Raw genomic sequence first — 20,508 nt, 5'->3', positions numbered from 1 at the left:
CGCGAGGGGCAGGAGGGGCGCGCGGTCCGAGGCCGGGCTGGGGACGCAGCTCCACAGTGCTGTGAGCGGCCGGGAGGATTTACCGCCACCGCCGCCGCCGTCGCCGCTGGTGCACCTCCCGCCCGCCCGGGACGCTGCCGCCTCCTTCCCACAATGCACCCCGGCGTCCGGGGGTGCCCTCTCTTCCCTCAGCCTTCCTCCTCCGCCTTCCTTTGGGCCGACCTCTCCGCGGGCGGCCGCGCGCACAGAGGAACGCCTGCCGGGGTGTGGCGGGGAAAAGGGCGGGGCCTGGAGTAGCTGCAGCAGTGCGCCTGCGCCAAGCTCGGGCCGGAACTGCGCACGCGGGTCAGTCTCCAGAGGCTAGTGGGCGAGCTCGGCGTTGCTTCGGTAGGTTTGGCGTGCGCTGGTTTTTGCAGATTTGGGGCAAGCGTGCACATTGCAAAGCTGTTGCGTCTCTCCTGGTTTGCTTAAGTTGCCACCACTTAGGCATCTGTTGTGGAAATTTCCATAAGACGCTTAGGCGGGCCGCGGAATCCGGACGACTTGTAAACTGGCGGCCGAGCTGGCTGCACCAGGACGCACAGACGTGGGTTGTATGGGATTTTACTTTCCTCAACATCGCCTTTGGCCCTATCGGCTTCTCACATCGGGGCCTCCCTAGCGATATCTAGACACTGAAGGACGAAAAACTCAGAAAAGCAATTACTTTTTCCTTGTGAGGCTTCCAGAGCAAGAATAACATGATCACACCTACAGCACCTTAAAGATTGATCCTACCTTCTCTTTTCTGCTCACCATCGTGGCCTGTTAACCTTCCTGTGTTGTGTAGTGCCAGAGTGACCACTACTTAGAGCAAAGGATTAGTAACAGATTTTGTGTGAAATTGAACAAATCTGAGAGTGAGAACAACCACCTTTTAAAAGAAGCCTGTGGAGATGAAGTTATGACATGGGCCCGAGTTTTTGATTGGCATTTAAAGAAGGGCAAGAAGATGTTCGAGTTTGAAGTACGCACTGGTGGTCCAGTCACCCACAGGACCGATTAAAACATACGGAAGGTCAAAAACTTGGTTTGTTTAAACAGGCAGTTAATGATGCGGATGATGACTGAAGAATTAAATTTAGATAAACTGTTGGACTCATCCTGAAAGAAAACTTGAACATGAACGTTTCTTACCAAGTTATGGCAGGTATTTTGAAGGATGAGCCTACATCTGGCAAACGCGATCGGATCTGAAACTAGGAAAAATAACGTATGTGTAAGGGGAAAGGTGACAAATTCTGGAGCATTGAGTTATCTGCAGAACGGATCTGATGGGGTAATGTCTCTGTTATCACATCCCTGAACCTACTACCCTACCATCTGACGTCGTCAGGGGTCATCTGCAGCAAGCCTTCCCACAAGGTTGCTCAGGATTGGTTTACACCCTGGTGAAAGGAACTAGAGGTAGTTGAACCTCCAACAAGGAAGCTGTCTCTTGTTAGGCACCCTCATCTACTGTTCTCCCTGTTATGAACCTGCTACTTAATTTGTGCTGGACTATGGGGCCATCCTCATCCTTCTCCACTTTGGAATGTTTTTGATGGTTGACTTCTGGGGTTTGGTTATTCTCGATTTTCTTGGCTTCACAAAATTTGAATCTCTTTATTTCTCCTTCCTCAGCTTGCCAGGGATGTCTTGTTCCTTTGTGTTCATCATTCTGCCCATGCCAGTGAGAAGTTGGGGATTGGATCTCCTAGAGTCCTGGTTCTTCTGGGAGGATGCCTAAAGAAGGCCTACAGTTTCAGTCTGCTTTGAAGTTAGGGCCCAAGGTATATTGCAGAAGACAGTAATATGCTGGTATATTGAACCAGGCTGGGCCTAATAGCTGATCTGACACAAATGACTTAGTGGAAGCCCCCCAGAACCCAGAGGTTGCCCTCCAATACTGATCTTCTCACAGACCTTCTCACAGAAGAGCTGTGTTTATTTCACTGTAGTTCTGTGCTTTGGCCCTCTATTTACTTGAGTGTCCCCTCTGCTGGAAGAGAAGGCTCTACAATATGTAAGTCAGGTTATAGGCCAACACTGTGGTATTTTAAGAGAAAGACCAGCTGGGTGCTGGTGGCTCACACCTGTAATCCTACTTAGCAGTAAAGCTACTTAGGAGACTTAGATCTGAGGAGCAAGGTTCAAAGCCAGCCTGGGCAGGAAAGTCTGTGAGACTCTTACCCAATTAACTACCAGAAAACTGGAAGTAGTGTTGTGGTTCAAAGTGATAGAGTGCTAGCCTTGAGCTGAAGAGCTCAGGGACAGTGCCCAGGCCCAGAGTTCAAGCCCTACAACCACCCCCCCCCAAAAAAAAAGACAGACAGACAGACAGACGGACAGAAAGACCAGTTTGACAAAAATGTACTCATTACCTTACTTATGTAACTGTAATCCATCTGTACATCACCTTTACAATAAAATAAAATTCTTTTTTAAAAGAGAAAGACCAGGTGACATTCCAGACCCTGATGTAAGGAAATCTGGGGTCTAGTACCAGTTCCCACACAATGACCTGGTTTTAGTAACTGACTCCAATAATATGAAGTGTCTTTTGAGAATGTGCTGTTTTTAGAACACTACTGGGCATCCAGTGTAAAATTCTGAAACAAGATCACCAGTGGTGTATAGGCTTCATGGAGGAGGTAGTTCTTGAACCAGATTCATGAAGAAGGGCTTTGAGATTAGGAGAACTTCCCAAGAAGTGGAACAGCATGAAACTTGGAACTTTATCAGTAGGAAATGATGGCATCATCGGCTAAAATAGTGAAGTTTTAAAGGGAAAGATAGAGCCAGACATGGTGATGCACACTAGTAATCCCAACAGTTGGAAGGATGAAACAGAAAGATCATGAGTTAAGCCCAGCTTGGCCCAGAGGAAGATAAAGGTGTTGGAGATGAGCAATTTGGGATAATTTGTTTCCTGTCTTCTGCCACTGATATTATGTCTTTATACCAATAGTTTATAATTGCTTCCCCTGAGTCTGTGAATAGGTTTATAATAACTCACTTATATAATTATCTCAGATTTGGGGGAAGTAACATAACTGCTGTAATATTCACCTAGAGAAAAACATGCTCATTGTGGATGTTACGAATCATTAAACCCAAGCTAAATATGAGCTCTTAGGAATAACCCCAAACAGGAGAGTTCTTTTATAAAAGTGCTCTTTATGTGCCACCCACCAAATCCACTTTCTTACCGATCTGCACCTTGTTTCCCAGGCATCTGCAGATCCAGCTGTGGCTCTCATGATAGGATCTGCAGGTATCTGTCAATTTATTCTTCACCAGTTAGTTGGCTGGCTGTTCTCTGATTCTTTGGTACTTTGTTTTCTGGTTGTAGACTTTACCTCCAATAGCTGCTTTTGACCACTGGCTATACTGAATTGCCTTTTTTTTTTTTTTTTTTTTTTTTTTTAACCCATCCACCTCACAACTCCTCTTTCCTTGGATTTTTGGATTGTCCTTTCAGCTCTTGACTTCATCTGTGGTCCACTGGAACCTTTAGCCTCATGTTGCCTTCCTAGCTTCAAGAAGTGGAGGAGGGTTACATAGAGAGATGACCTGTTCTTATGTTCTTGGTCGTGTGTGTGTGTGTGTGTGTGTGTGTGTGCGCGCGCGCACGCTGGCCAGTCCTAGGCCATTCTAAAATGCATGCCATTTCTGATGAACTTCCAAAAAATATAAATAGAAATAATCTCACATACTTTCGAGCCGGCTTCCAACATCAATCCCTAGATCTCAGCCTCCAGAGGAGCTAGGAGTACAGGCTTAAGCTACCAGCGCCTGTCTTTGTTTTTGTTATACTCCCTAGATTGGACCATTGTTACCAGTTTCTCAAGGAAGAGATACAGAGCTATAACACACTGACACTGTTCTCTCAATAGCTCTGTTTTGCCTGGCAGATGTTCCACCTAACTGCAGAACATAAAGCCAGGATTTCTATGGAATGTTAGGAGGAGAGCTGGCTATCTGTAAACCTTGACTAATTCTCAAGCTTAATGTAACCTGGGGCTCTCTTTGGCTTTCAGGTTTGTCTTCCTTTTCACCTCCATCTCACCCTATTCTTATTCAAAATTCAAATAGAAAGTTAGATGACTGAAAGTACCTTTTAGGTCACAACATCCATCATTGATTTTATGTAATTCTTCCTGGTCTCCCATCATTCCACCCTACTTTGTTCCATTTACTCCAATAATAATGATCAAAGAAAGACAAAAAAATGTTCACCAAATCTTTAACTTAGAAAAACATGAGGATGTTTCTACAGTGTCTGAATTCTACCCCTGGCTCTGAATTCCTTATTAAAATGGCATCATTTAGCTGGGCATGGTGGCACATGCCTGTAATAAGGCAGGAGGATTGCTAGTTAAGGCAGGTGGTTTGCGAGTTACAAGGAAGTGTGGGCTACATTGTAAGAGCCTGTATCAAAAAATAAAATAAAAAAAAAGCTATAATTGAGAAGAAATTAACCTGTACCTCCTTCCTAGAGCATTCCTTTCAGATCCAGTCTTGATCAAAGTCTGCATTTATTATGTGGATATCTACTGAGGGAATAGAGCACTATGGGGAACTTGTCTGGCACTGAATCATATACACTTCAGTTTGCCTGTTGTCAAAGATACCATTGGTCATGCTCCACTTGGCTTTTAGGTCTCTGGGTATCCAGTAGGTATCCCTTAGCTTCTGAAATGTATGTTGCTTTGCATTCCTCAGGTGCAGCTTCAGTTGAATTAGCCCCCTCATATTTTCCAGGCTTGTACATCCTTTCTAAGGCAACCCTCATGGATTTATGTCTCTGCCTTATCTGATCCTTGTATATACTATGCAAGATGTATCATCCTCCCTGTGTTAATATCCATAAACTTACCAAAAAAAACCCCCAACAACCTAGTAGGGAGCTTCATTGCCTCCAAGGACCCATTTAAGGGTGTCAGCAGATTTTCATAAAAGATATATATCCTGAACTTGTGGGTCATGTGTCTGTTTTTTTTTTTTTTTTGTTGTTGTTGTTGTTGTTGGTCACGGGGCTTGAACTCTGGGCTTAGGCGCTGTCCCTGCACTCTTCAGCTCTAGGCCAGTGCTCTACTGCTTGAGCCACAGCGCCACTTCGGGTCATGTGTCTCTGTTACAACTCAGTATTTTAGTCCAAAAGCAGATAGCTAGTATGGAAACATGAACATGGCTGTGTTCTCATGAAACTTTATAGTAGATACTGGATTTTGAATTTCATAGATTTCACAAAGTATTTGATTTTTCCCCAACCATTTAAAAATGACTTACATCATGGAATATAACTTGCCTATCCCTCATCTCGTGTAGCTCAAGTGTGTATATAAAAATAACAGATGGTTGATTGCTTTCCACCAATAGCATTGTTAATGCCAAGTTGATCGGGCAGTACCCACAATGTACTACATAGAAACTGTGGAACATTCGAGGGAATCTTAATGAGACCAGGAGAATGAACTAAAGCTGAATGATTGACTACTACTTTGTTTTGATCATATTATGGTTTACAAAATGAATTTTGTGCTGTTTTTGACTAAAAAAATTGTATTACACAAACTGCTACCTACATACTTCCTATGAAATATATCAAAGGCTTTTTGTGGTGCAAGGTGGGTCAAGTGGTAGAATACTGGGTTGGCATGCACTGTGTTCAATCCCCAGAACAGCAAAACGAAACAAAACACCTATTTGGGCAGTACTAAAAATGTTGACAAATTGCAACCAGAATGGATGGACACACACAAACACGCACACTCACAGAAACACATTTGGTAACTAGTACTGAGGTATGTACATGTAAGTATGTCTATTCATCTTTAAGCTCAGCCTCTCTTTCTGTATCACCATTAAAACTGAGTTTGCAAAGTTGCAATAGAATTTCAGGATTGAGTTGACTGTTGATCAGTTAGCCATATTTCCTCTGAACTAAGAGTGTTTAAACCTACTTCAGGCTGAAAAACCATTTGAAAGAGAAGATTCTGTGTTAATTCATTCAACAAATGTTTATTAAGTGAAAGTTATTGCCAGATGCTGTTCTGCATGCTGGAATAGAGCAATAGACAAAACAGGTGCAAGACTTAGTTTTTTTTATTATTAATAAGTTTTTTTTTATTGTGAAAATACCATACAGAGGGGTTACAATTACATGAGCAAAGTAATAAGTACACTTCTTATCAAGCATTGTTGCTTCCTCCTTTGTTTTTCCCTTACCATCCCTGCCCTCCCATCTCCATGACTACACTCCCCCCACCAAAGTTGTAAAGTTCGTTTTTCAACATAGCATTTTGTACATCTCGCTGTTGCAATGGGTCTACCTGTATCCCTATCCCTATTTAAACAATGTTTTTTTCCCCTTCCCTTCCCCAAATTATATCAACATCAAATACAGTGAAAACAGAGGTTATAACAAGGCTAATTTTGACAAGTTTAAAAATCTAAGTGTATCGCTTCACTTCTTTGTCATATGTCTGTGTTGTAGTCATCATGCTTCTCCAACTGCAACAATAATTCAAGTATTGTATGTTCCACTTTAATTATACTTTATACAAATCTATATTGGTAGAAAAACATGCTGGACAATGTTGGAAGTATAAATTGGCAACAGCTTTCTGAAAAGCAATTTGGCAGTATCTTTTAGGAGCTTTAAGAATGTATATATCCTTTGATCCCCTAATTCCACTTCTGGGAATCCATCCTAAAGAAACAGTCAAAAATGTGTATAAAATTTATGCTTAATAATCTAAAAGTTCAACTGTTGAAAATTGGTTAAATAAACTGTAGTTTATAGCTATATATAAAACTTGTAACTATACAATAATAGACTAGTATATAGTCAACATAATGAATGTTAGTGAAGACTATTTAACAGCATGGAAAAATGCTTACAATATTTAGTGACAAGAGCCATACAAAATTGTACTTACAAATCTGTGCTGGGCACTACTGGCTCATACCTTTAGTCCTAGCTACTCAGGAGGCTGAGATCTGAGATCATGGTTCAAAGTTGGACTGGGCAGATGTCCGAGAGAAGTCCAAGAGACTTTTATCTCCAATTAACAGAAAGCTGGAAGTAGAGTTATGAGCTCAAGTGGTAGAGTGCCAGCCTTAAGTGAATAAGCTGAGTCAGTACATAGGCCTTGAGTTCAAGCCCCAAGCCCCAATACCAGCACATACACAGGTACATACACACACACTAATGTATATATAAATCCAAAACATAAACAAACTCTGGCTTGTTGAATTACAAGTGTTTTAAATTTTGTTGTTAGGTGTTTAAAATTGTTTTTATGCTTTAAAAATAGTTTTTAAAAGCACAAAATAAAATAATTTAAAAATATTTTTAAATATTTTTACAATATTTAAAAACTATTTTTAAACATAGACTTTCCCTATAACCCAGCCATATCACTCCTGGGCATATACCCTGAACAGCATGAGCCAGGATATGATAAGGACACCTGTACATTCATGTTTATTGTTGTACTATTCACAATAACCAAGACAGGGAACCAATCCAGATGCCACACAACAGATGAGTAGATCAGAAAAATGTGGTATCTATACACAATGGAATTTCACACAGTTATTAGAAATAAATGTCATTTGCAGGGAAATGGATGGAACTAGAATAAATCATGTTAAGTGAGATAAGCTAAGCTCAGAGAGACATGCATGTTCTCTCTAATGTGGAAATTAGATCTAAAATGCATGGGGATATGATAAAGAAGTATACAGTAATCTAGATACTCACACACAAGTGAGACCAAAAGAGGATACTCTTAGGAGAGAAACACAAAGTTGCAATGCCAAAGTGCCTCTTGATAGTTATATAAAAAATAAAATATATGTTATGAAAAAAAGTGAGACTTCCTCCCCCCCTCACTTTCTTTTTTTTTTTTTTTTTTAGTTTTTGATGATTCTGTCTTTATATATGATGTATTCAATAGTACATCTTCAGAAGGGTTGGGGGGAGGATAACGAGGGGAAAAAGGGTGAAAAAGTGCAGCAGTGGACACTGATGAGAATGAATGGTTAGAGGTGGAAGGGAGGGACTGGGAAGGAATGAGGAACAGAAAACACTGTAGAAAGGGAAATGCACTCATTACCTAATTCACGTAATCCCTCTGTATATCACTTCTGTAATAAAAATAAATTAAGAAAATATTAAAATATTTCTACTGGGCAACAGTGACTCATCCCTGTAATCCTAGATACTTACAAGGATGAGAACTGAGAACTGTGGTTCAAACCTAATCTTGGCAGGGAAGTCCATGAGACCCTTATTGCCAATTAACCATTAAAAAGCCAGAAACTAGAGCTGTAGCTCAAATGGTAGAGCACTAGCCTTGAGGAAAAAAAAAAAAGCTCAGGGACAGTGCTAAAATCCTGAATTTGAGCCTCAGGACTGGCACAAAAAAGAAAAAGTTGGCAGTGGTGAGACTGAGACCACATCATTGATCCATGAGAATAAATTGGCTAGGTCAACATGGAGTGTGTAAGATATTGTGATGATGGCTGGAGTGGGACAGAAGGAAAAAGGATTTGCCTCAAATATGTGACCAGAATCTCTACAAAAAAAAAAAAAAAAAAAAAGAGAGAAGAAACCAGTGATTATAAGAAGACACTATGCCTGGTGACTCACAACTTTAATCCTAGCTACTCAGAAGGCTGAGATCTGAGGCTCAAGATTCAAAGCCAGCCCTGGCAGGAAAGTCCATGAGACTCTTAACTCCAATAAAACACTCAGAAAACCGGAAGTAGTGCTGTGGTTCAAGTGGTAGAGAGATAAAGAGCTGAGGGACAGCACCCAAGCCCCACAACTGACAAAAAAGAAAAGAGAAGAAAAAGACAATGAGTGACATACTACAATTGTGTGGCTTTAGTTAGGTAAAAGAGAACTTAAGAATGAAATATGTTCTGACAAATGAAAAAGGATATGAAATTCTCTCCTGGGTAAAATTAACTTCCTTTAGATTTCACTGTCACATTCTCTCATACAAAATGAATTCTTAAGATGAATTTTATTACAGCTGAATCTCTGAAGAATTCTTGACTATTCCATTTAATTTCTTTAGGAATAGCTTTCAATGTGTCAAGTCTACCTCCTCCCATACTTGAACATATACACTGAAATATTTGGTATTCCACATTGAGAAAGTGACACTAAGATCATTAGTCATCGAATGCTGCAACTTACAAAACCCTTAAGGTTTTCAAATCTTACTGTGTTGTCTAGAATTACTATACTTTTTTTTTCTTTTGTTGGTCGTGTGGCCTGAACTCTGGGTCTGGGCACTGTCCCTGAGCAATTCAGTTCAAGGCTAGTTCTCTACCACTTGAGCCACAGCACAACTTCTGGCTTTTTCTCTTATGTGGTGCTGAGGAATCGAACACAGGGCCTCATGCATGCAAAGCAAGCACTCTACCACTGAGCCATCTTCCCAGCCCCTCTCTCTGCTCATGGCTCACTCTCTATTACTTGATTCATGCCTCTAGTTTCAGCTTTTCATGGGATGATTTGTCTATGTGGGCTGGCACTAAACCATAATCCTCTAATCTCAGCCGTCTTAGTATTATAAGCATGAGCTACAAGCAGTTGGCAAAATCCATGTTTTATAGGCATATTGGTTATAGATTTGTCAAACTGGGTTCATTAAGATCTAAGGGAAAAAAATTCCTGAAGAAGGGACTCAGGTCAAGATGCACTGTACATATAAATTGATAGGTTAAGCTGTAACTTCCATAGACAGCCTTTTGTGTATTAAAAATAAGAAATCCCTAAAGAACAGTAAGACTTGTGGTTTTGCTAATACTCCTTAGCCATGTAACTGACAGTTCATATACACCTTCTAAGTGACTCAGTGATTCATCTATAAGAAGAAAATAATACTATTTATTTCATAGTTGTTTATTTTTGTTAATTTTTTTTTGGGGGTCCGGTAGTGGGGCCTGAACTCTGGGCCTGGGCGCTGTCCCTCAGCTCTTCAGCTCAAGGCTAGCATTCTACCACTTGAGCCACAGCGCCACTTCGGCTTTTTTAGTTGTTTATTTTTTAACAAATACTTATTGAATGCTTGTATGTCTGACACAGGTCCAGACATAGGATGTAACAGTAAACAAGCCACAAACTACTTCCACATGAGCATATAATAAATGTGTCAAAATCGGGTATCTTAGTGATTATATGTGAAGCATGAAGCTCACATTAACGCATAGAAGGTGCATGGCACAGATATGGCCCATAGAAGGTGTTTCCTGGGTAGTCTTCCTGACAACTCTTGAACTATTTTGCAAAATGATAATCTGCAAAAAGCTGAATCCACTATTGCTTTCTGTCTTCTGCTAGCTAATAAGGCAGGAACCTGTTTTTGCTTAAGAAGACAAATGAATTCTTACAGTTGTGTTTTGTATTTCCTGTATGACAGATTAACCAAAGTAGTGTCTAAACACTGTTATAAACAGCCTTTTCTGGAGCCAGTTGGCAGGAGTCCTTGAGTGGGGCTGGATGGCAGGTGTTAGGTCCACAAAGACAGATGTAGAATATCATTGCTTTTTAAGCATAACAAGCTAGAAGACTTTTAATGCCTGTTTCTCTTAAAGACAAACTGTGTGCCCTGCATCCTGTGCCAGACATTGGAGAACTGAGCAAATTTCCAGTATTAGAAGGGACTGACTACTGCATTATTTATGGGAGACCAGGGCATTGACAAAAAGCCAGGAAAAGGAGGGTTTAACACTTGTGGTTTGTTGATGTTTTTGCTCATGCTAGAAAATTGGAAAGTTCACAAGTGCTCAAAGAAGCAGCCAGAAGTTCAACCTTAGTATATAAGTCTTTCACCAGACTCATCTCTCTGCCTCAGCTTTTTGCCTCAAAAATACCTTGTGAACAGTCATTTACTGAATTCCTTCTTTGGGCCAGCCCGAGATTAGGCATAGAGGGTTCACCTTTTGGTTAGACAGTCCCTACTAAAGGGACAGGAGAAGAAGGATGAGATGTAGAAAAATGAACCAGGAAGAGGTTTAAGATTGGCCAGGAATGACCTGACTCAATCCTTCCCAGAAGGAATCTCTAAGGAATAAGCTTTTGTAAAGAATTTGGAACAAAATGTTGGAATGTCACAGGTTGATTGTGGAAATGAGAAAGTGGGGCATGAAGAAACAAAATGCACAACACAGTAGTAGTCAGCTGGCTGTGCCATACCTAGCTCCTTTTATGTAGAAAGGCCTTGAGCTCCATTCACAAGGATTAGGTCTGGAATATTACCTCTTGAAAGAAAATTGAACACTAGGGTGTGTTCCTACTGTTCCCTTTTAAATATACTTTTAAAACACCTTACCTTACTTTAAGAATTTAAGTGAGAATTCATAAGTACAGCTAAGAGAAGATGAGGAAATCATCTCCTGGAACACACATCTAGTTGGTGACAGAGTCAGGATAAAAATGTCTTTGAACCTCTTAATCCAGTTTTTCTATTATGTCTCTGGTAATAATTTCCTTTGCCTAAATGCTCCCCCCCAGATCTGGAATTGAACATACAGCCTTGTGCTTGCTGGGGGCCCTCCATCACTTGAAGCTTGAATTGAGGTATTGAGCACCAGCCCTTACCTCGTTAGCTCAAACTAGTGCTCTACCACTTGAGCCACAGCCCCATTTCCAATTTACGGCTATTAATTGGAGATAAGTCTCATAAACTTTTCTGCTTGGACTAACTCTTGACCACAATCTGCAATTCTCTAGGATTATAGGTGTGAACAACTGGTACCCAGCTGTGCCCCTCCCACTTAAGTTTCCTTAACCTTATGAGGACTAGCTTCAAATTTGTAATCCTTCTGCCACCATCTCCTGAATAGCTGAGATTATAGGTATGTGCCACCACACCCAACTAAAATGTTCATTCTTAATCTTCGTGTGTACATGTGTGTGCGCATGTAGTGGTCCTAAAGCTTGAACTCATAGCCTGGGTACCCCTAAGCTCTTCTGCCATAGCTCCACTTCTAGATTTTTAGTAGCTTATTGAAGGTAAGAGTCTCATGGGCTTTTCTGTCCCTGCTGGCTTCAAACCATGATCCACAGATCTCAGCCTCCTGAGTAGCTAAGATTACAAGCCTCAGCCACTGGTGCCTGGCTATCATTTTTCCTATTTTTTTTCTTTCTGTGCTAGTCCAGAAGCTTGAACTCAGGGCCTAGCCACTGCCTCTGAGCTACTTTTTGCAGAAGGCTAACACTCTACTACTTGAGTCACAGCTCTGACTTTTTGGTAGCTTATTGGAGGTAATAGTCCAGCATGGGCTGGCTTTGAACTGCAATCATGTTAGCCTCCCGAGTAGCTAGGATTACAGGCATGAGTCACTGGTGTCCAGCTCATTTTTAATATACTTTAAAAATACTGCTCACTCATACCTATAACAAATGATTTACTAGCAATAGATATATTTGCAATTTTCAAGAAGCATATTTATAGCATAAAACATAGTATAGAAGGTTTTTCCGAAGTTCTCTGGGGTGTCTAAGTCTTCAGGTCCTTTTCTTTTCCAGAGGTGTGTGTGTGTGTGTGTGTGTGTGTAAAAGTTGGCATTCTGTCACTTTTTTTCCCCAGATGTTCTTCCCAAGTAGAGTGTTATGTTTTGTGTTTTAAATATTTCTCATATACTGTTTAAAAATCTGGGCACATAAATCTTAATAAAGCTTTCAACTATCTCCTGTGTGCTATCTCAAATTTCTGAGTGTTTGTATTCACGACAGTGTCTGAAATCATGTGTTCTATCCCATAATTAGGGCTTGTATCCCTAAACCCCAGTCTTATATTTCTACATGTCCCGAAAATTCTTTACACTTCACTTGGAAATGCCACTATATTGTGCCATGACATTGCCATGGTAACAAATTTCAAACAGAAAACAGAGGAAGCTCAAGAAAAAGAAGTTTCAAGTGGGAGAAAGGAAGAGAGAGAAGAGGGAGAAGGAGGGAAATAAGGGAGACAGAGAAAGCAAGAGAGAATAAACAATAGTAGAACACATAAGATGGATTGAGGAAAGTAGAGTAAGGGAGTTATATATTGTATGTTCTATTCTAATTTGAAATACTCTTAAGAGCACAGTGTTCTGCAAGCTTACCTTCAGGACTGGCTGTATTCACCACCTCTAAGTAGCTCTAATACTCTAGCAGGCACATTTCTTTTCCCTAACATATCCTACTGCAACTGGACAGGTGGTCACCCAAGCCTCATCCCCTACAGTGCACATGTGGTATTTATTTGGAGTTTGCTGAAAACAAGACACAGACAACTATTTGAGCTTGTACAGCTACTCCCAGAATTATCTGCTGCTGGATACCTGGCAAAACCACTACTCTGTACTCTACCTTCAGACTTGCCATTGCTGATGTCCTGTCATCTCTAATGGAAAAGCAGCCATTACCTGTGGGCAATGCACATTCCTTTGTTAAAGAACTGTGACATTTAACTGAATCTAATGTTTATAGGATTATTTTTTTTCTGCCCTACTAGCCCACAAACTCAAAAGGCAACCAACCTCATACAATTCTCTGTATTCCTGGCATCCAGGATTAGATTTGCCTGGAATTGCTCATGTTTGATGGATGAAGAAAGAACTTTTATGGTAACTTTTTCCTATTGTGGCAAAACTCACTAATTTAAAGTGTACATTTCTCCCTCTCCCCTAGTATGTTCATAATGTTGCACAATCATCATCACTCTGTAATTGCAGAACATTCTCACTTGGAACCTTCATATGCATTAGGCAGTTCCTCTCCATCCCCTTACCTCTCATCCATGGCAACCATTAATCAAATTTTACTTTTACTGACTTTTCTATTCTGGAAATTTCATACAAATGCAATAATTTGTTTCTGACTTCTTTCATAATGGCATCATGTTTTCAAAATTCACATTGTACTATATATCAATACTTCATCTCTTTTTAGGGTTGAACAGTATCCAATTGTTTTGATGTACCACATTTTGCTTATTTTCAACTATGAAAGGCAGTCTGGATTGTCTCCAATTTTTACTATTGTGAGTAGTGGTGTTATGAATATATATGTGCATGCTCATATTTTCACATTGGCTTTCAGTTCTCTTGTGTATATTCCTAAGAATGGGATTGCTGGACTGTATAGTAATTGTTATATTGCTGAGGGATTGACAGACTATTTTTCATAACAACTGCACCATTTTACATTCCCACTGGCAATGCATGAGGTAAGCATTCTTATCTATCCATATTCCTTCAGCACTTGTTATTTTCCTTTTATGTTTTTCTTATGTCCATCCTGTGATTAAGAAGAGGTATTTCTTTATGCTTTTGACTTCATTTCCTAATGTCTACTGATGTTGAACATATTGGCATGTGCTTGCTATTAAGTCTTCTTTGGAGACATTTCTATTCAAATTCATTGCCCACTTTTTATTTGTTATTCATCTTTTGTTGCTGAGCTCTCGTTATTTTGGTTGCTTTCTTGTTTTTTTTTTTTTTTTAAGTGATATTGAAGTAGTTTTTTTTTTTAAACTCAAGCCTCTGTGTGTGTGTGCAGGTATGTGCGTGTGTGTGCATGCACACGCGTGCAGGGGGTGGGTGTAGGTGGATATATGGGTTGGTGCTGGAGTTTAAATTCAGGGTCTTGTACCCTCAGTTAGCTTTTTCACTCAAGGCTGGTGCTCTACCATTTAAGCCACAGCTCAACTTCTGGCTTTTTGCTAGTTAAAGTCTGCGATAAGATTCTCACAGACTTTTCTGCCTGGGCTGGCTTCAAATTGCAATCCTCAGATCTCAGTCTCCTGAGTAGTGAAGATTATAAGCCTGAGCCACCAGTACCCAGCTATTGCCACTTGTGTGTGTGTGTGTGTGTGTGTGTGTGTGTGTGTGTGTGTGTGCTGGTCCTGGGGCTTGAACTCAGGGCCTAGATATTGTCCCTGAGCTTTTTATGCTTATGGGTAGTGCTCCTCCATTTGAGCCACAGCTGTACTTCCAGCTTTTTGCTGGTTATTTTTTTTCCTGCCTGGGTGGGCCTCAAACTATGATCCTTAGGTCTCAGCCTGCTGACTAGCTAGGATTTACCAATGTGAGCCCCTAGTGCTTTCTTTACTTGGATGGAAGAGATCTGTCTCCAAGGAGCTGATTTAAAGGAGGAAAGGAGGCATGTACACAAAAAAAAACTTTATTACAGGGCAATAAGGATGATAATAGAAGTTTTACGAAGAATAAAGGCAAAGAATTGGCCCCTCTAGTCAGTATTGTAGTTTGGTGAAAAGAAGTAACATTTGTTCAGTCTCAAAGGATGAATAAGAGTTCTCTAGGGCTCTGTAAACTGTTAGGCACTATATAAGTGCAAGTCTTTGGCCTTATCATCATTGTCAAAGTTTACCTCATATAAAGCCCTCTTTCTTGTCTGTTTCTCATGCTCTCTAAAGCCCAGGATCCCTGGGACAGGAAGCAGCAGCAGTTTAACAGTCACACCTCAGTGCTCCAGCAAGTGAACTGAGGTGCATCCAATGAAGGAGCAGATCCAGGACCAAAGGACATAAAATTATCTGGGAGCACAGCCAGGAGGTACTGGTGGGTAAACAGTCCCCTGCTTGCCTCCCCATGGAAAGCCTTTGCTTGGGGCCTCCACCCTGACTGATGGGGCCATCTCCACCTGGGGGATGGTTAAAGCTGAGTATCACACCCTAGTGTGTGATTTACATGGGCAGGAAATGATGTGTCAGATGTCTAACTGACTCCAGACAGGGTGGAGTGGAAAGAAGAGGTGTGAGTGAGGGGACCAGGAAGGGTGGCAAGAGATGATCTGAAGCTTAAGATTGGAAGGGATTTAATTTTTTTGGCAGCACTAGGGCTTGAACTTGGGGCCTTGTGCTAACTAGGCAAGTACTATACCACTTGAGCCATTATGCCAGCCTATTCTGCTTTAGTTCTTTTTCAGGTAGGGTGGCTTGTCTCCCCCGCCCCCCTGCCATGGCCAGGATGGACAGTAATTCTCTTATTTATATTTCTCAGGTAGTTGGGATGACAGTCATGTTCTTCTTAAACCTCCCTTGTATCTGGAGTAATAGAGATGCGTCACTAGTTTCTTTGTTGAGATGGGATGTCCTGCTTTTTGATGGGCTGACCTCAAAGCATAATCCTTCCCTATCTCTGCCTTGAGTAGCTGAGATTATAGTAGTATACCATTGTACTTGCGTCAAGATTGGGATGGGATTTATATATGTACACGTATGTATGTGTGTGTGTGTATATATATTTATTATTTTTATTTTATTATTATTATTTCATTGGTCAGTCGTGGAGCTTGAACTCAGGGCCTGGACACTGTTCCGAGCTTTTCTGCTCAATGCTAGTAGTGTTCTACCATTTTGAGCCATAATGCCACTGCCACTTTTTTCTGTGATTAACTAGAGATAAGAGTCTCAGGACTTTCTTGTCTGTGCTGGCTTTAAACTGCGGATACTTGGATCTCAGCCTCCTAAGTAGCTAGGATTACAGAAGTGAGCCACCAGTGCCCCACTAAAAAGATTTTTAATACTTCCGATTCTTTCCCAACAACCTTATCATTGTCATGTGTCTGTCTTCAGGGTATAGCTCTGAACATCTATCGTCCATCACCTCCCACTTTAATTCTTCTGGCCTATAATTTGAACAATCCTTATTGTTTAATTTTTTTATTGTTTTTATAAAAGTGACATATAGAGGGGTAATAGTTATATGACAGGTAACCTTATTGTTTATGGGAAAAATTCAGTGCCTACGGTGTGATAGGTACTGTACCAATTATAGTATGCCCTACTGTGCTTCCTGTTTTGCAAAAAATTGTTTATTCATGTAACAAACATATTGAACATCTACAAAGTTTGGTGGAAAAAACAGGCAGAACCTCAGGTTCTCATGAGCTGTCATTTGAGTGCAGGAGAAAATTAACTTAAAAAATAAGAAAGTATCAGTTTATTAATGTTGAAAAAAAGCCTCCCAAGAGGCCCACTTCTTAAACCTACCACACTAGGGACTAAGCTTCTTGTGCAAGAACCTGGGGGCAAACCACATCCAAACCATAGCAGATACAGTTTACAATGCCATATAATCTGTGGCTTTGGATGTGAGCTATTCTACAAAATAAACTCTTTTGTTAGGACTTAGTTCAAAATTGCCTCTTCAGGCAAATATATCCTGGCTGACCTAGATTAGAAGTGACCACTGCCACCTTTCTTTCTTCTTTGATAACCCTGAATGGGCTTGTGTCACCACAACTGGGATGGTTTGTTATTCCTTTTTCTTTTATTTATTTGAGACAGGTGGCACTATGAATCCCAGGCTGGCCTCAAACTCTTGATCTTCCTGCCGTAGCCCTCTGAGTGCTTGAAGTACATATGTGCAACATTGCACATAGCTGCTTTGCCATTATTATCATACCAGATCATAGTTACTCTCTAGTAGATATCCAGGTCATCCCAGAGATGACATTCAGCTTTCTGGGTAAGTCTTCAATGCTCAGCAGAGGATCTGTAATCAGTAGTCATTTGTTCTGGAACATATGAACTCTCACATAGCTCTCTTCTAAAAATTTTGCCAGTGATGTTTATTCAGACTTGGCAACTGATCAGTGTCAGGCTTTGTGCTGGGTACTTTCCAGCCTGCTAACTCTTCCAGGCCTCAAAATTGCCATGTGAAGAAAGAATTATTATGTTCTTCTATAGTAAAGTTAAGACCATCAGATAGAGTATCTGAAGCAGGTCAATAATGCAAGTCAGAGCTGAGGGGACTAAAATCAGGGCTTTATGCTTGCTAGGTAAACATTCTACTACTTGAGTCATGCTTCCAGAGTTTTTCAGATAAAGTCTAGTACTATTTGCCTGGGCCAGCCTGGGACTGTGATCCTCCTACCTCTTCCTCCTGAGTAACTGAGACTATAGATGTGCATCACCATGCTGGTGCATATTTTTTTTTTTTTTTTTTTTTTGGTAGTGAGCTTTGAACTCAGGGCCTTAAACTTGCGGGGCTGACACTCTACCTCTTCAGCCATGAGTCCAGCCGTTTTTGTTGGTTTGTTTTGAGATAGAGTCTTATTAACTTTTCTGCTTGGGTTACCCTCAGTCATCTACTCTTAGCCTCCTAACAGCTAGGGTTATAGGTATGAGCCACTGGAACCTGGCTTTTTTATTTTTTGCCAGTCTGAACTTAAACTCAGGACCTAAGCTGGCACTGTCCCTAAGCTTTTTTTTGCTCAAGGCTACCACTTGAGCTACAGCTCACTTCTTGCTTTGGGGGAATAGTTTATTGGAGGTAAAAGTCTCACAGACTTTCCTGCCCAGGCTGGCTTTAAACTGTGATCCTCAGATCTCAGCCTCCTGAGTAGCTAGGATTACAAGAGGGAGCCACCAGCACCTTGCTCTGACTTGTTTTTTGAGACAGGGCCTTGATAACTTTTTGCTCAGGCTGGCCTCATAACTCAATCCTCCTACTTTTATTTCCTGAGTAGCTGAGATTATAGGTATATGTCATAACTATCCCTACTCCTGAGATTTCTTGATGCCACATCCAGTGCTTTGTCTTCTATGTGATGCCACTAGTCTGACATTAATTCACTTGTGGACCTATTTTCTCTTAGGTTACCATTCCCTGAAGGGAGGCTCTGTACTTGACTCTAATTCTGTATTCCTGTGGAACCAGAAGAGTGTTTTGTATTCAGTACACACGCAATACATGTGTCTTAAATCTCCAAGGAGTATAAAAGGGAGAACAAATGTGGGGAATGAATGCTTCTGATATCAACTCATAGTCTGGTGGAGGGCTGGAGAGGAAGGTACTTCTAAGTAAGCCCAGGTGTCTATCCAAGGCAGCTGAGGAGAGCTGAGGAACTCTGTTTCATTGCTAAAGCATGCATTTCTTAGAAATCACACGTTTTCCTCAATTGCATCTCTCTGCAGGCAGGCAGGCAGGCAGCAGGGCAGAAGGGAACATGTATAGCTTCCAATGAGTTGGGAAAATGAGGTTAGGTTTTTATTCAGATAGTTATTTGTGTTTTCTGAGTCTGCATGGTCGATAAATTTTCAACGAGCAGTGATTCTGTTCCTCATCTTTCATTGCTTTATGAGACTTCAGGGAATGAAAGCATAACATCCTGCTTTCCCATAAGTTCTCTGGCCGCTACCCTGGCACCAATTAAAGACATGTCTATGCAATTAATCAAAACCAATTTGGAAGCGCTCTGGTGCTGCTCCTCTGATGTGCTGCCGGCTCCAGATACAGTAGTTCCTCAGCTGCAGGGATGGAGTTAGGCACATAGGACCTTGTTGATGAACTAGCTGTGCCGGCCCCAAGTGTTAACTATGTCATCTGACATGACTAATGAGGCTCCAGACTTGATCCTTATGAGCAGAGCAGCCCTACTGTCTGGAGGAGGCTCAGTTTCCACAGCCAGCCTGGGAAGAGGCTACAGTGTTCGTACAGTGTTCAGGATACGCATTCCATCATGTCAGCTGGAGTCCTGGAGGCCTCTAGTGTTGGAGCTTGGAGTTGTCCATTGCAGGGGAGGGGAGGGGGAGAAGAGGTGGGGGGGAGGGCTGGTGGAAATTGTGGGTTAGGTTCTGTGCTGAGTGCCAGCATGAACGTGACCCAATTTAAACTTCTAGCTCAATCTTCTCATTTTACAAAGATGAAAACCTGCAAAGCATGGGACTTGCCAAAGACCTGAACTTTGGAGAGAGAAAGAAAGGCAAAAATCATGGTCTTGAGGAACTAAACCTGGTTAAGTGTATATGAAGGTAACAACAGGACTTAACACAAATATATCTTATCAGGGGTTAAGCCATGGAATTCTTTCCTTCTTTCAATAAACCTTTATCAGGATGAAGGGTTGCCTATGCTCTTGTCACCCTAGAAGTCCCAGGAGCCAAGTATTTGAAGTCAACGGATCTGGTAGTGAGTTTCAGCCTTATTTTAAGTGGATGCAATCTTCAGTAAATCACTTTTTTTTTTTTCTTCTAAGCTTTGGTTTTCTCAGCTGTAACAAAGAACAAGCCAATTCTGCCCACCCAGCTGACTTTCTAATCCTTGTGAGACTCCACAGCCTTAATGGGTGTGAAAAGAGCCAGAGACCTGCATATGTTAGTTATTATTCATATTATTACTCCAAGGAACACTGGCTGAAATCTCTGGAATATGGATCCACAGACAGCTTTAACTCTTTTCCTTTTCCTGCCTCTTTCAGAATGTACGGGAAAGAAATGGACATAAAACCAATTGGTCATCTGCCTATAATCTCAACAGCTTTCCCAGAGTCCTAAAGAGGAAGAACTTAGCCATTGTAATTTTATGTTAGTCCATACAGTGATTGAGTACCTACCATATATGCCAGATATTGGCCATGCTGTGTGGGGAATCAAAGTTGGATAAAACATGTTTCTTGTCCACCTTGAGCTTACTATTTAGTGGCAGAAACAGACATGGACATAAATG

The 20,508-nt window shown here is 41.1% G+C and overlaps 1 protein-coding gene across 1 annotated transcript; it reads left to right on the top strand.

The window, feature by feature from the left end:
• Positions 1-153: 153 nt before the first annotated feature.
• Gvqw3 (GVQW motif containing 3) lies at positions 154-19,328 on the top strand. Its single transcript, XM_070035346.1, is given in 5 exon segments — positions 154-264; positions 521-586; positions 830-1,124; positions 1,127-1,234; positions 19,081-19,328. Coding segments are annotated over 5 exon segments (828 nt in total).
• The last annotated feature ends 1,180 nt before the right edge of the window (positions 19,329-20,508 follow it).

This window comes from Dipodomys merriami, unplaced genomic scaffold (genome assembly GCF_024711535.1).
Source record: "Dipodomys merriami isolate MVZ:Mamm:240054 unplaced genomic scaffold, mDipMer1.0.p SCAF_25, whole genome shotgun sequence".
NCBI lineage: Eukaryota > Metazoa > Chordata > Mammalia > Rodentia > Heteromyidae > Dipodomys > Dipodomys merriami.
This window is presented reverse-complemented; position numbering and strand designations above follow the sequence as displayed.